Source organism: Chaetura pelagica, unplaced genomic scaffold (assembly GCF_000747805.2).
Source record: "Chaetura pelagica isolate M959 unplaced genomic scaffold, ChaPel_1.0 scaffold47, whole genome shotgun sequence".
Classification (NCBI taxonomy): Eukaryota; Metazoa; Chordata; class Aves; order Apodiformes; family Apodidae; genus Chaetura; species Chaetura pelagica.
Genome location: NW_009954140.1, coordinates 4,461,026 through 4,475,641, shown reverse-complemented (window position 1 = coordinate 4,475,641; position 14,616 = coordinate 4,461,026). Strand labels below are relative to the sequence as shown.

At 40.4% G+C, this 14,616-nt stretch overlaps 1 protein-coding gene across 1 annotated transcript in view; it reads right to left on the bottom strand.

The window, feature by feature from the left end:
- Positions 1-14,616, bottom strand: part of CEP112 (centrosomal protein 112kDa) — a 157,128-nt gene that overhangs the window by 29,843 nt on the left and 112,669 nt on the right. Inside the window, exons 23-24 of the mRNA XM_010002794.1 lie at positions 11,971-12,033; positions 8,324-8,473 (exon numbers count right to left, since the gene is read on the bottom strand). Coding sequence (XP_010001096.1) covers positions 8,324-8,473; positions 11,971-12,033 — 213 coding nt within the window. The remainder of the gene's footprint in view (positions 1-8,323; positions 8,474-11,970; positions 12,034-14,616) is intronic.

Below are 14,616 nucleotides of genomic sequence, written 5' to 3'. Positions count from 1 at the left end.
GCAAGTCAAACCAATTTCCCTTAGGATGGAAGCATCTGAAAACTGAGGTTATTATATTAGTGCCTACGCATTCTTTAAGCAGATGAACTGCTTCATTTTGAATCCATGTCAAACCACAAGAACTGGCTGATAATAGCAATTAAAAGGATCTTGCTCTTCTAGAAAAGAAACTGGCTAACAGCTACATCTCCCTTTTTGTAGTTGGGCACAATGGGGCGATTGATGCTGGAAGGAAACAGGATAGGTTTAGATCAAGGATCCGAGGGGTCAGGTTTGGTGACAGTGTTTGTAGGTTTAACCTCTTACACAAGTTTGTGAGATGAGAAAAGCCACTTCTGCTGAGCATGAAACTGTGAGAAAGTCAGAGCTAGAACTTGCAAATATACAAGCTGGGCTAATTACACAGATGTTTTGAAAAACCCAAACTTTACACTCGATGCATATTTGTATCTTTTGAAGTTGTACTTGGTGCTGCTTCACACTGCTCAGGGCTTGCTGAGAAAGGCAGAAGCTGCTCCCCTGCTAGGCTGTCTGGGTGAGTTTGCCATCTGATCTACTGAATACACAGATAAAAGTCACTGCTTACTTTTTTCCTTTTCAAGTACAGTACTGTAACTTGGAAAGTTCCTTTATTCTCAACTCCACTACTGCAAGAAAGTGGCAGGAATATGGCAGCTTTGGCTGCTTTCCTTCAGTAGCTCTTTGTGACTAATCTTTTAATGCTAAGGAAACCATTGGGTATTTTTCCACACAAAACAAAAATACCTCTCTAGTTATAGAAAATTAAGGCAGTGCCTTCCAAAACCTGCTGACCACTTCATTCTACTGCCCCTCTACCTGTAAATATTGATAAATAGTTACCCTGTACAGGTACTGGATTCACCAGGCTTCTCTTGTTACACTTAAGAGAAGCCAAACTATTATAAAAATGGTAAGTTTAACAAGGATATTTCTACTTCACTGTGATCTGCCATTCAAAAGTTAGCCAGTCAGTTTTTTAAAAAACACTCTGATACTTGATCTGCTTGAGTTTCAGTTACACATAAAGCTGGAGAGCCAGCAGAACATTCTAAGTGGAATCTGAAGATTTCTAAAGTCAACACTCGTTTTGGCAAGACCATTTTGATGTATAAAGCTGAAGTGCTCAGTGACTCTCTCCTGCTGATCTCCCTGGAGCAGCCAGCACCCTCACTGGTACAAAACCAGAAGTGACCTATATTAGAAGATACAGGTTTACAAAATACGTTCACACACATGCTGGAAACTGTGTCTGTGCTGGAATCAGCCAGTGCAACCTGGTGCTGTCTCAGCTCACTCCTGGGATGAGCTACACCAGAAGATAGACATCTACAGGAAATGTATGTTGATAAGCAAACCAGGTCCACATCCCCAAATCTCCACTTGCCAAACCCTGCACCTTGTTACTGTGCCAGGCTTCAAAAATCTTTACTACAGAGTAATAAATGTTTGTGGACTACGGAAGGGTTGCTTTGAAGATGTCATTTTCTCCAGCAATCTTTTGTTGGTTGAGGATGTAGTTCACACATATTGTGTTTCCACCTACCCTGCTGGAGAAGCCCTGCAGTCACGGCTGTTCCAGGAGCAGGGAAGGAGGCTGAGTTCCAGGAACTCACTGGAACTGGAACAAAGAACAGCCCTTGGAAAGTCTACACAGTTCTATGCACAGACTGTTTTACAGATGCCCTGTATTTGGAGGACATTAGACACTTGTTTTTATCTTTCTCTTTGTTTTTTTTTCCCCCTTTCCAGCAAAGTCCCAGCCTTTTGAGCACAGCTCTGCCCCCCCAGGCACTCTGCCTGGGAACGTGGGGGCATCTCCCCAGCTCTGCCTTTCTGAGCACCACTTTCTCCTCCACATAAAGGTCTCTGTGATCTTTGGAGACTAAAACATCTTTGAAATGCAACAATAAACTGTAGCCATCACAGCAGTCTTAAAAAAACCTGATTTTCATTTTCATATATGATAAATATTTGTCTGCCCTTCCTTTATTAGCTGTGAGGGCTTATGCCAGTATTCCCTAACACTTCCTAATAAGAGTGTTTTCTTTGTACCTTTCTGGTCACCTAAGACCCCACTCAGTGTTATTACTCCTGTCTTCTCAGTTAAAAGCAGTGGATTTTATGGCTCATTCTGAATTCCTTTTCACCATTTTATGAGTGAAAAATCAGTGCAGTCCACCTCATTAAACAGAACTGATAGCTTAGCTAGATGAGACTTGATATTTTGTTATGTATTTATGGAATCTTTAATTCCATAATTTGTAGAGTCATAGATATAAGGTGACATCCCTTCAGGACTAAAAACAAGAAAAAAAAAAGGACGTCATGGAGCCAGATGCCATCTGGAGGGAAAGCAAAACACCAAGGCCAACAATGATAACATGGGAATAAGTAAAAATACAAACTGTTAAACCTGCCAGATAAAACTGGTTTGCAGTTCAGAGGACTAGGCAAGCACTAGTTCTAGTCTTTTATAAAACTTGTATGATTTTGCTGTTGGCCATGGTAAGTTCTTCAATGTGTTGAGACATGAAAAGTCAAGAAAAATGCCAGAGTGCAAAGCTTGCTGCAGGAAAAAGAGATGACTCAATTCTTTGTCTCACAAAGCATGTCAAAGATATTATAAAGTGCTTACAGATGCTCAGCCACTCGGGTTGCCTGATCAGCCAAACATCTGAAACCCTGTAATTTTGAAGAGAAGGTGCTGTGCTTCAGACAAAGAAATTGTTTCTGTGGCAACAGAAAAAGAGATATGATTTTGAAAGGGAGAGAGGACTTTTTAAAATCAGAATTTCAGTTGTGGTCAGAAACTACTTACTCTTAACATGAAAGTTGGCCTATTTTTATTATGTATAATGAATGTGTCAACACAGCCTCCCAAGGATAACCATGTATTGGAATCAAGAGACAGAGTATGAGCAACAGATGAAAAGCTTGGGGCTAAACCCTCATTTCTCTAAGAGACAGAATTTGGGTGAATCTACTATTCATATAAACAAAGACTGTGAAAATCAGGTGCCTAGGAGTTTGGACCCTGTGTAAAAGAGAAAGCAAACCAATAAAAGACCTGCAGATTTAATTTACCTATCCTTTTGGAAGACACAGCTTCCTTTGCTGATCAAACAGAATATAGGAAATCATAAGCAAGATAATGTTATTTGTCTGGTAAATTTTAATGCCTGCTTTACAATGCTAAGGTACAAATGGTGGTGCCTTGTAATTCCCCACTAATAAAAGACACTCCAGACTTATTGTTACTATTATTATAGACTAAAGTTCACAACAAAAAAATAGAGAACCATGAAAAATGACTCCTTGTATTTAACATCAAGATGCTTCCTTAAAACTCTTTGTTTCACTATGTCAAATGATTTCTCACGGCCAAGTTCAGCCACAAAAGCAATGAGATGGATTTGAGACCCCTCTAGAGAGCTCTGTGACATACACATCTCTGAAGATCTCCAGTGACTGACAGAACTTGGCATGTCTGTGGCCATGGAACCATCACACACAGTAATGCACATTCTGACCAGATGTCTTGTCAGACACAAGTCAGTGTCAGCTTTGACAATGAAATGCTGACCTCCTTTTTACAGGCACTGTTAGCTGAAATTGAGCTAACTTCAGCCAAGTTGAAATAAAAATACAATAAAACATTTTTTTTAAAGCTTACAAATAATGTGGGTCTTATTGATAAAAGTTTATTATGCAGCCACCCACCTGCTGTCTATGTTAGAACAGCTCACCCTGCTGCATCTAGGTGTGCTGGAGAAGAGAGCAAGCCAAGGCTCACTTCACAAGAAGTCCTTGAATAATATGTCTGAACTTCACCCTAAGGTTTAGATGCTCATTTTTTGTTTACACAAAACTTTCAGGGCTTTTTTGCCCCAATTAATGTCCTCACTGCTGTCAGTTAAACACACTCAGAGCCTTCTGAACAACCAGTCACTGTTAATGTTCCCATAGTTCTGACATTCTTACTCTTTTAATACAAAATATTATTTGTAATTAAAAGTGAAATTTGCTAATAAACACGGTTGATAATGAAATATCATTACACACAAAATTAGCTTGTGCACACAATTATTAAAAGACAGTTTTCCTGACATGTTGCGTTTTAGAGACATTCGTAAATACCCTTGGTACATTTTGGCAACTACTTTCTGGAAACAAAGATATCAGGTGCCCTTAAAGAAATGTTCTGAATGCTATAAAACATCCCAAGGTTTAAAATAATTTCTTTCAATTTTCCTGGGAACCACACCTGAAAGGGAGGAGGGGTCAGGCAGTAACACCAGGAGGAGCTGCAGGCAGGCATGTGGCCCTGGGGCTGCAGGGGCAGCCAGCCCAAGGGAGAAATCTGCTGGCATGCCATGCCAAAACAGTCATGTCCATGTAACTCTTCCCCATGGAAACTGTATTCCAGAATAAAAGGAAATCAAGTACCCACACAAGGCCTGGCTCAAACATAATGAGCACAGAGTATTTTGCTATCGTTGCACTGAGAAATGTCACCAGGCTGATAAAACTCTCAGTCCAACCTTTGCACAGAAGAAATTATCTTTTTGCTCCAAGATACATCAGCATCTAACAAATAGATGATGATGATGAGAATACTCCATGCTCACATGGGTCCACACAATTTAGAACCAGCATTTTTGTCTTCTGCTCTGCTACAGACACAAACCACATTTTAAATTTTTTTCCCCTCTCGACTTTTTAAAACTTAACAAAGAAAAATGACTGTTTCAAAATTTTTCACATAAAGGGGAACATTATTATATGGCATTCTTTCCTAGAAATCTTTTAAGTCTTACTTATTAACAGAATTAATCTGATCATAAGCTGGCTGACACACAAAGTGTTGAAATACGTCGTCTTCGAACCATGTTTTGCTAATAAAATTTTGGTGTTAATTCAGGGGATATAACAGAATCCTAGAATCTGTACTATAAGCCAAACAACAAATGTGGTTCCTCTGGCAAGAAAAGCATCATTTTCTCCCTGTTCTGTTGTGGCTTTCTCACTGCATGCTCTCCATCATCCATTTCTTTCCAGAATCTACTTTTTGATGTGGAGTTCCCACTTGGCCATCAGCATCTACATTAAAATGTTCTGAAAATGTTTTGTAGTTTCAATCCCAGGAACTGTTTTGCACTTTCAATCCCAGAATCCAAAAGGATTTCATATTAAAAAAAAACAACAAACAGCTAATCCTAAGGCTGAAATTTCATAATTATCCTCAAGGTATCTCTCCAATGCAATCAACTTTATGGTAGTGCTGAGTCCAGCCAGTAACCACTGCCAAAAGCAGCAGGAAAGTCAGGTAAATGCTCTGACCATTTAAATGTATTGAGCTCTGGGTGGCTGTGGCTAGATTGCTATCAGCATGCAAGAAGCTAATTTAAATTTAGCCTTAAGAAGTTTACACTACCCTTCAATGGCCAACATAGCTCCAGCACAGACATTCTCAGGAGCTTGGCACCCAAGCCCTTCCTGGAGGGTGCCTCCTGAAATCCCAGGCTAAAGCCTCCCCAATGGGTTAACAGATACGGGAATTTAAGCAGCTTTTCCAAGCATCTGCAGGGCTTTAATATAATTGTGCTCCCAACTAATCCTATGGTCTAAACCAGTGGTTCCTGATGTTTGAAGTGTAAGCACATGACAGGAGCCCAGAGACCAGGTGAGCTTTGCTGGATGTGCCCCATGCCAGGCCAATTGCAGTGTCCTTTTACACTGCCCTGAAGAATGCAAGTCCTGGTAAGTCCAAAGCAAAGCCATCTCCATGGCCCTGATGGGTGTGCTGTGCTTTGGGACCATCCTCTGTGCCCAGGCTGCCGTGATGCCAAGAGGCTCCAGCTCAGGCGCAGCGCAGGAGCAGCTCAGTGCCTGCTCAGCTGCCTGTGCTGGCAGCCACTGCAGTGCCCTGGCATCCAACCCGCTCACCTTACAAGCCACAAGAAGGGAATGTGCAGAGCCACAATTTTATAATGATTTTATGCCTCAGCATGAACTCTGACTTGCCCTTAGGCCAGACAGGTCACAGGGTAGCACCGAATACCAAGTACATCAAGAATGTCTTAAATTGACCCAAACTACAGCCATCTGAAGCCAAACACAGATACCTAGATTGAGTTTTTTAGGTTGATAGAAGCAGCAAAATGTTCTTAAATGTTTCATTTATTAATTTTCATTCATGTCTAAGATACCACATTAAAAAAATAATTATTATGACTAAGGATACAGATATAATTATGAAATAGTAAGAACTTGGAAATCTTTCACTAGCAAAGAGAGTCAGGAGTTTGGATTAACATCAAAACCATCTATTATGGCATTCACATCTGGATATCACTTTACTCACTAAATCCTAAACTTCTCTGAGAGCCAGTTGGTTCCTGTAAAAATGTATTTCTCCTTTTGAAAGGAAACAATAATTGGAAGGTCTGACAGGAAGTCACCCAATACCATATAAAGGAAATTCCAATCTGCTCTTCATGTTAGTTTAAATCAATGTTAGTTTAAATCAATGTTATATTTAGCAAATGCCTATTTTTTACCAATTTTTTTTTCAATTATTATATTCAAAAATTATATTGTCTCCTCAAAGGCTTCTACTATACTAAGAATTGCTTTGTCTTCAGAATGTTTCTTTAGTCATCCCTCAAGTTCTTCAGCTTGCCCTCGGTTAGATGTTGATCCCCATCTCCAGGACATCTAGAATTCCATTTTCACCAAAACCTTTTTTTTTTTTTGTCCCCCAGGCTAATAAAAAGCAAAGTATTTTTGCATATGCCCACCCAGAAATGTGTGGTTCTTAAAAATCCCAAGTGATGGAATATTAAGAACCCCTCTTTCCGCTTCCAGAAGCACACACAGCAGTTCACCTTCCTAAGAATTTTCTGTGAGAGTATCTGGCTTGCAGCAGATTTCTATTAAATCAGTGATTTCAAAGTAAGATTTTTTTTTTTAAAAAGTACAATATTAATTACACTAAACAGAGTTCAAGAGCTCCAAGCATAACAGCTCCTGCAATTTCTTCCCCGTGTTGACCAAATCTTATAAAACATAGTTGCAGCAACAGTGCTAAAAACTCTCTGGGACACTGCTCAGGATTCCCCTGTGGTTTTTATGTATTTCATTACATTGTGAGGTAATAACATAAAAATTAAGTTTCTAGTGGGGCACAAATTCACATGGAGAAGGATTTCATGCAACCTATCATCCTTAGTGTTCAAATACAGTGGTTCCTCCACACACACAAAGGCAGACATTTTCCTTAAGAAAAAAAAAGAATCCTTAAACAATTTGTGAACTAACAGAAGACTCTGCAGATGATGAGATAGTAACATCAACCTAATTCCACCATGCAAATCATTCAAGTATAGAGGACAGTATCAACTGTACCCTAACTGAACATCAGATAGTTCCAACATGTAAAAATTCCTATGGTTTAATTTTTTTCTTGAGTTTGTAGATTTAACAACATAATTCTTTGTTTGGTTCTAGTAAAGGTTTTTATGAAGAAAAAAGGAATTTTCTTCTTCTATACAACTTTTAATGAAGTGTTTTGGTTGTCAACCATGGCAGGTGACATAGCTCCAAAACTCTTCCATTGCTTTTTACTACTCTGAAAGGAAAAATAATTCTGCTTGCTTCTGCAGGTGGGATTCTCTGCAGTCACTTTGAATCAGGGTATCAAAGCAGCAAGGAACAGAGTCCAGATATTCACAACCCACAATCTCAAAGCTGCTTTGAGAAAGGCCACATAATACAGCTCTGATGCAAAATACGCAGAAAAAAAGGTAAAAATAACAAATATTTTATTCCACTTATATTTAGCAGAGACTTTGTTTGCAGTGGAACCTAAGAACATCCCTTCCTTCACTGCAGCCTCAAGCACAACAGCTGAGATGGGCTTGTGAAACCAAGCAGAAGCCCATGCCATGCTGCTGCCTCCCTGGGGGTGCAACTCTGCTCTCCTACTTCTCACCTCTGTTTTCAAATGCTGAAAATATTTTAAAATATCTGAGTCAGTGTGAGAAGAGAGAGAACAGGAAAGTTTCACATATCCAACTGAAGTGGATGGATTAGACTTGCCAAACCCAAATGTTTCATGCAGGCATATGAGCAGCTTGAGGAAAGAGTTGGAGTCACCAGAGACATCAAAGTCAAGGTCCAGCGAATGGAATTAGTGAGCCCTGTGTGAACAGGAACCATACTCACATTCATCTGCCCACTGCAGAACTTTTAATTACACTCAGCCAGCCAGTAGCATCAGTGACTACAATCCCCAGATTACCTTGATTGCTCTGTCATTATCTGTAATCAGCTGCTGCTTCTTATCTTCAAACTTCTGTACAACTTCCTGGAGCCGCTGCTCCGCCGCGCGCTGCTGCCGGCCGCGCTCCTCGCTCAGAGAGGAAAGGGTTTTCTTAAGTTCAGCTATGACCTAAAAAGAAAACAGCATGCTGAATCTCTCCTCAGTACAAGGAGTGTATTTTGCATGTTTTTCTGCTAGGCACAGGCATGGCATTGGCAAACTCTGCTGTGCAAGCAAAATATTTTACATTAACATCGCGAGTATGAAATCCTAGGCAGAGAAAAAGGAACACTGGAAGGTTGCAAATGACAAAATTGCTGAACATAAAATATTTGGAAGGGTTTTCCACTCTGACATTCCAAAATATTTACACATGAGAACAAAGCACATCTGTGATCTTCAAAACAGAGCATGTTTCCAGTCCTCCACTGCACTAAACCAGCACTGCAAATCTCCAGGGTGACGGTGGCGTTCGTTTCCTAGGCTACGTTCCAGCTTGATCCTGGAGATAAAAAATCTCCACATTTATATACTGGACTGAAATTTCAACTTGATTGTGATATTTCTGAGCTGCTCAGCAATACTGTGGAGATTTGATCCAATGTCCAGGACCATTAAACTAGACCTTCAGCATGATTCACTCCTGATTTGTTGAAATGTATTTGTTTCACCTTTTTTACCCCTGTGGAAAGTCATCATTAAGGCTAATCCTTCAGGCCTATTTACAGAATTTCATGCTGACACACAAGTCATCACTCAGCAAAGCACTTAAACATATGGGAGCATTGCTGACTTTAATGTATATATTCGAGCTTTAGGTTAAGCTGCTGCAGCAGCATTAAAATAGTCTAATCCTAAAACCACTTCAGCACCCAGGCAGTGCAGGGAGGGACTGCCAGAGAGCTCAGGATTGTGTTTGTGAGGCCTCCTCAGCAGCAGAGAAACACACAACTATACTAAGGCCTCAGTTCTTTAGGAAAAAATAGTGGTTGGTTTTTTTAGAACTGCTAACAGGATCTAGGAATAACATAGTGAGAAATACTCTACAACTTAAAGTCCTAGAATCACTGGGGAAGGTGGAAAGGGCCAATTAAAACTCTACTGTAAATGCACTCACCTGTTTTACTACCCAAAGAGTAACACAAAGATTATGAGTAAAACCTAGAAGGATATTTCTGTATTTCTTTTCTAAAACAAAAAAAACACATTAAAAAAGATAATATACCAATCAAAAGGAAGGCTATGCACTTTTAATTAGATCAGTGGGTCAAAGTTCAGAGATTATCTGGATAGGTGTAATTAGGAGCAATCCCTTTAATATAAGACAAAAGTGAAAGTTAAAGCTTTTACTGGGTTAAGACTCTGGACTAGCATAGAAGTCCTGAAGTGCATGCAAGGAAATTTCAGCATGAACTGATGGAGAAAGATCTGCTTTGTGCAGTACTTTTCAGAGAAAAAAATATATCTGTTTACTTTGTATAAACTTCAGAGGAAATTTCTTGAAATATCTGCTCTGTGTGGGTGTTAAAAGTGAATGTTCCAAGAGGCCACTGAGAGTAAGACTGGACAGATGTTGTCAGTGACATGACCACAAGAAAAGTTGCAACTGACTTATTATTAATACTGAGCTACAAAAACCCCCCTATATTCAAGTAACTTTAGGGATTTGATTCAAACCCACAAAAGTAAGGAAATTCAGACATCAGGGTGAAACTCTCTTTTTTGTGCCAAGTAGCTCTGACATATGTGTGTGTTGTGTCTGCCCCAGAGGGCTCTGGTCACTGTGTCCATCCCTCCCCAAGAGAGAGAACAGTGTGTTAGGTACAGCAATGCCTAGCTGAAAGAAAAAGACTCAATTTTTCCATTTTGAGACTATTCTACAGGCCAATAAATTTCAGTCTGACAAAATGTATTATGACATTCAGGTTAAAAAGTTATTACCTTGCACTGCACTGCCTAGGTGTTCCCACTGTAACAATTAAAGCAATTTTCCTCACCCCTTGTTTAAAATCCAGAAATGCTTAAGTTATTCCACCTGTCTTTAACAAATGGACCAAGACCCATTTCTGCATTGACAGTAAATCATGTCTGGCACAGAGAGGTTGACTTTTGATTAGACTCACTAAGCATGACGACAGCATAAAAATGACAATGCCACAAGGTAAAATAGAGTTAGCAATGAAAATGATCTCTTCCTTAAGGCCTGGCATGTTACTTCTTGAGCTTCAGTTGTCTGCTCTTCAGGTTCAGATGGCAAGATTAAAAACTAGGGTGTTCTCTTTTTGTTGTTTATTTCTTTCTTTTCAAACAAGGCTCTCAACAAATTACAAAACAGGCATTTAGGAGAATATTCTCTCTGATTTATCACAGAATTGGTGAGGGTGGAAGGGACTAGCTCAGAGCAGAGACACCCAGAGCTGGTTGCTCAGGATCATGTCCAGTATCCCCAAGGATGGAGACCTCACAACCTACTTGTATGCAAATTAATGTGCAGAAAATTACGCTTTGGAAATATAAATAAAAGCATATTTACCAATTATGGTGATAAACACAATCTCAAAAAATGAAGTATAAAAAAGTGATGGTCCAATAAATTTCACTGAAACAACTAAAGCCACAATTTTGGACAAGTTTTACAAAGACTGAGACTCAGAGGTAGCTAAAAATCTGAAATCCAGTTTTTAAATATTTTGAAGTGTTTCTAAACCAGTCAAGTTTGCACTTTCCCATCAGTGTCTCACTGACCACCACCTCTGCCTAGTTTAGAGGCTGCTAAATCCTTCTTTGTAGTGCTTTTATTGATTTTAATTGTGTTATTAGACTATTATTACTTTTGCTGAAAACACTTTGCAAGTAAGAGGCAGGCATCCTGCTGTGGTTGGGAGGAATGAGAAGAATGACACCTCCACATAAATCCTCGTGGCAATTTTCTTATTATTAAAAGCTTAACTTCTGGTTGCATCTCCATCATTTTTCACACTTCAGTACTACCTGTCAATCAAACTGAAAGCTGAAACATCAAAAAATCCTCCTGCCTTATAATTTTCAAGCATATATGTAAATTCAACACATATTTTAATCTTCCATGTTCAGAAGTTTACTCTGAAGAACAAAAACTCAAGTCACAACCAGTTTGCTTTCAGGACACTGATGCTCCTCAAAGTGTTACTTTGCGCAAAAATGCTGAACTGGCTCAAAGCAATGCCAAACATCAAGAAAGCACAGCTGGGACTGCCCTCCTGCCATCCAACACCACCTTGGGACATGAAATGCAAGTTCTGGTTGAGCAACTGCTCCTGGTTTTACAAGATGTGCTGGTTGATAAGGCACTTTGCCTTCATTTCCCACTGACTACTGAAGGACTTGGCCCTCTTGGGTCCTCAGGAGAGGAAAAAGTAGACGAGAAAAATGAAACCTAGAATTCAAAACATCCCCACCCTTTTCTTCTAGCAAACTGAATGCTCTGTGTTTTTTGGAAGGTTAAAATCTGCAAGACAGACATTGGATGTTTGATTTGGGAAACGACTGAGGCTTCTCTGAAGCATCAAAAACCAAGAGCAGAAGTAATTACACTTTTCATCAAGTCTCCGCGCCGGATGGATCCACGGGAGGTTCTCGCTACCTACCTGTGAGGACTTGGCCAGCTTCTGGCTGCACTCCTCCTCAGTCTGCTTCAGCCGGCTGTTTGCCTGAAAGACACACAAAAGGCCCCCAGCTCAGTTCAGCTGCAGGACGTGCACAGACACTTTGCCACCGACCCCTCTGCTTGGCACCTCATCCACATGCCTATCGCGGAGCCGCCGGGACCCGCGCCAGCTCCAACGCCCTTTTGTGGCAGCCAACAAACCACAAGGCCTTGCCTTTGATCTGCAGCCAACTATTCATCACTTAAAAGAGGGGAGAAATTGTACCTCTGCTGCCAATTATTAGAAAAACATAAAGACTTCTGCGGATTAAAAATAAAAAAAGAGTGTGTGTGTGTAGCAGGGAGGCAGCGCACACACGAGGGATCAGGGTGACTTCGTTGAGGGATGGAGGGAAGGGGGAAGGAGAAATCCCAGGCACAGGCTGCCAGGGTATAGTCTGACATGGAGGACTCCATGTCTCAGCTTGGGTTCTGCCACTGCTTTGTGTCCCATGGCACCTCCCTTCCTATTTAAAGGTGGTGATTATACTGGAAATCAACCCAAGGTGCAGCTGAACCCATTGGGACCTCTTGGACATACTCAGCTCTTTCCTGCTCTGTGCATTTTTTTTCTCAACTCCAAGATAAAGAATAGAACAAACTGAAAGCAAGGCTGCTTTGTCAGAGTGGAATCCAAGAAGCAAACATTTCTGTAATTCTTGGGAAAAATAGCTCTTAAGTTTTTTTTCATCAAATAATTTCAGAAATAATTTGATAATAATTTAAAAATTCATTCAATTTAAGGACAATTCTGACATGTATTTTTCTGGCAAAGTATCACATTATTATATTGCTAGAGCACCCCCCAAATGCTGTCCTCAGATGAACTGCTAAGCACACTCCTGTTCTTGACTCTGAAATTTGAGGACAGGTGTCTAAGAAAAATATTTTCTTAGGGGGACCAAATCTGACGAAGCCGAGTTCTGAAGCAAATTTAAGCTGATTAAGTTTTCAAAATCTATCTGACCTCGCCTTCCAATCTTTGATCTGTCATCCTTAGTTTTCCAGCCCAGCATCAACAGACAAACACAAGCTCCTTCAGCTGCCTGGGTGCCAGTCCCTGTTCCAAGGGACCGCAGAAGCCACGGGACCCCCCCCCCTCAGCCTCTGAACCCTCCTCGTATCAAGTTGCAAGTCTGAAGCTCCAGTTCTGCAAACCCCAGGGACTTCAGTCAAGCAAATAGTCTTATTGATTTTATTGGACTATATAAATTTAGGAGCTTAAAGTTGCAGAGAGTGTCTGTGAATCACTGCCAAGCATGATAGGGCTCCAATCATCCCGTACAACCCAGCAGTTACGTACAGTGCAGCTTAAGATAAGTATATTACAGCCAGTTAAAGATAATCTGAAAGTTTAGGTGACACTGCAACTTAAGATCTTCAATCCCTTCCAATTACAAGAAGATGAAACATATGGAGGTCTGTATTTCATCTGTTTGTTGTAATCAAAACTGATTATCAAATTTGTGCATAATTTTTGAGAGCACATGTTTTGGTTGGGGGTTTTTTCTGTAAATGGAGATAATAGCATTACAGATTGGTTTAAAACAGTGCATAGAAGAATTCTGGAGCACCAGACAAATTAAATTAATTAAATTCTTCTACATTTACCAATTAAAGTGTGCACAAACACTGCGGGGGCATATTGTGGGGCTGCAGAAGTAGAAAGAGAGCAGTAACACAGAGGCAGTTATGCCAGGCACAGGCTGACCCACCTTAACTCTCTTTCCACTGTATTGTCATCTAGTTTCAGGTTACATTTTACCACCACTGCATAGCATGAAATGACTGAACCTGCCAGGTTATCTTTGGGAAAAAAAGTAAAAAAAACTATTACAGTAATAGTATAAATTACTGTTACTCCCAGAAAGGGAGAGATACAAGTCAGCAAAGCACTGAAAGATCATGTTACAGCTGCTCTCACTCAGCTTGCCTGGGGTAAAAGTCTTCATCTTTCATAGAAGCAGCTTTATAACCTCCTGAACCCATAGACAAAATCCCAATAAATAATTAAAAAACCACTCACAACTTCCATAAACAAATTAGAGCTTGTTTGCTCACGCTGAGTAGAACCAGGATGACCTCTGATAGACATGACTGAGGAGACCCAAGAGAAAGATACTCTGAATTTCAGGTTGTTTATCCCTAACTAAGACAAAGAAAGTATATCCTACCAGGTTTTTTAAAGGCAATGGCTTTAACAAATTCCAATTAGCAAAATATAAGTTGTCTCCCAGTCATCAAGCAACCACAAATTCTTGCATTCAGTTGCAGTCCCAAACATTTCAGGGGTCTGATTTTCAGAAGCCCTGAGCTGGCAGAAGTTCCACTGGAGGTAGCAAAATCCCTTTTAAACGATCTCTAGCTGTCTCACCCTGGTTATCCTGGCCCTGTGGCACTAAAAACTGTGGGCACTTCCTGAGCTCAGCTCTTCCCTCCAGCTCCATAACACCCAATGGATCTTGCCTCATCACCAAGCGCCCGGGCAGCACCCACCGAGCTGTGCAGAAAGCACTTGCTGCCAGTTTGCTCAGCTGAAAAGAACCAATTCAAGGTGATGCACAGGATCACCCTTTTCCCTTCTTTT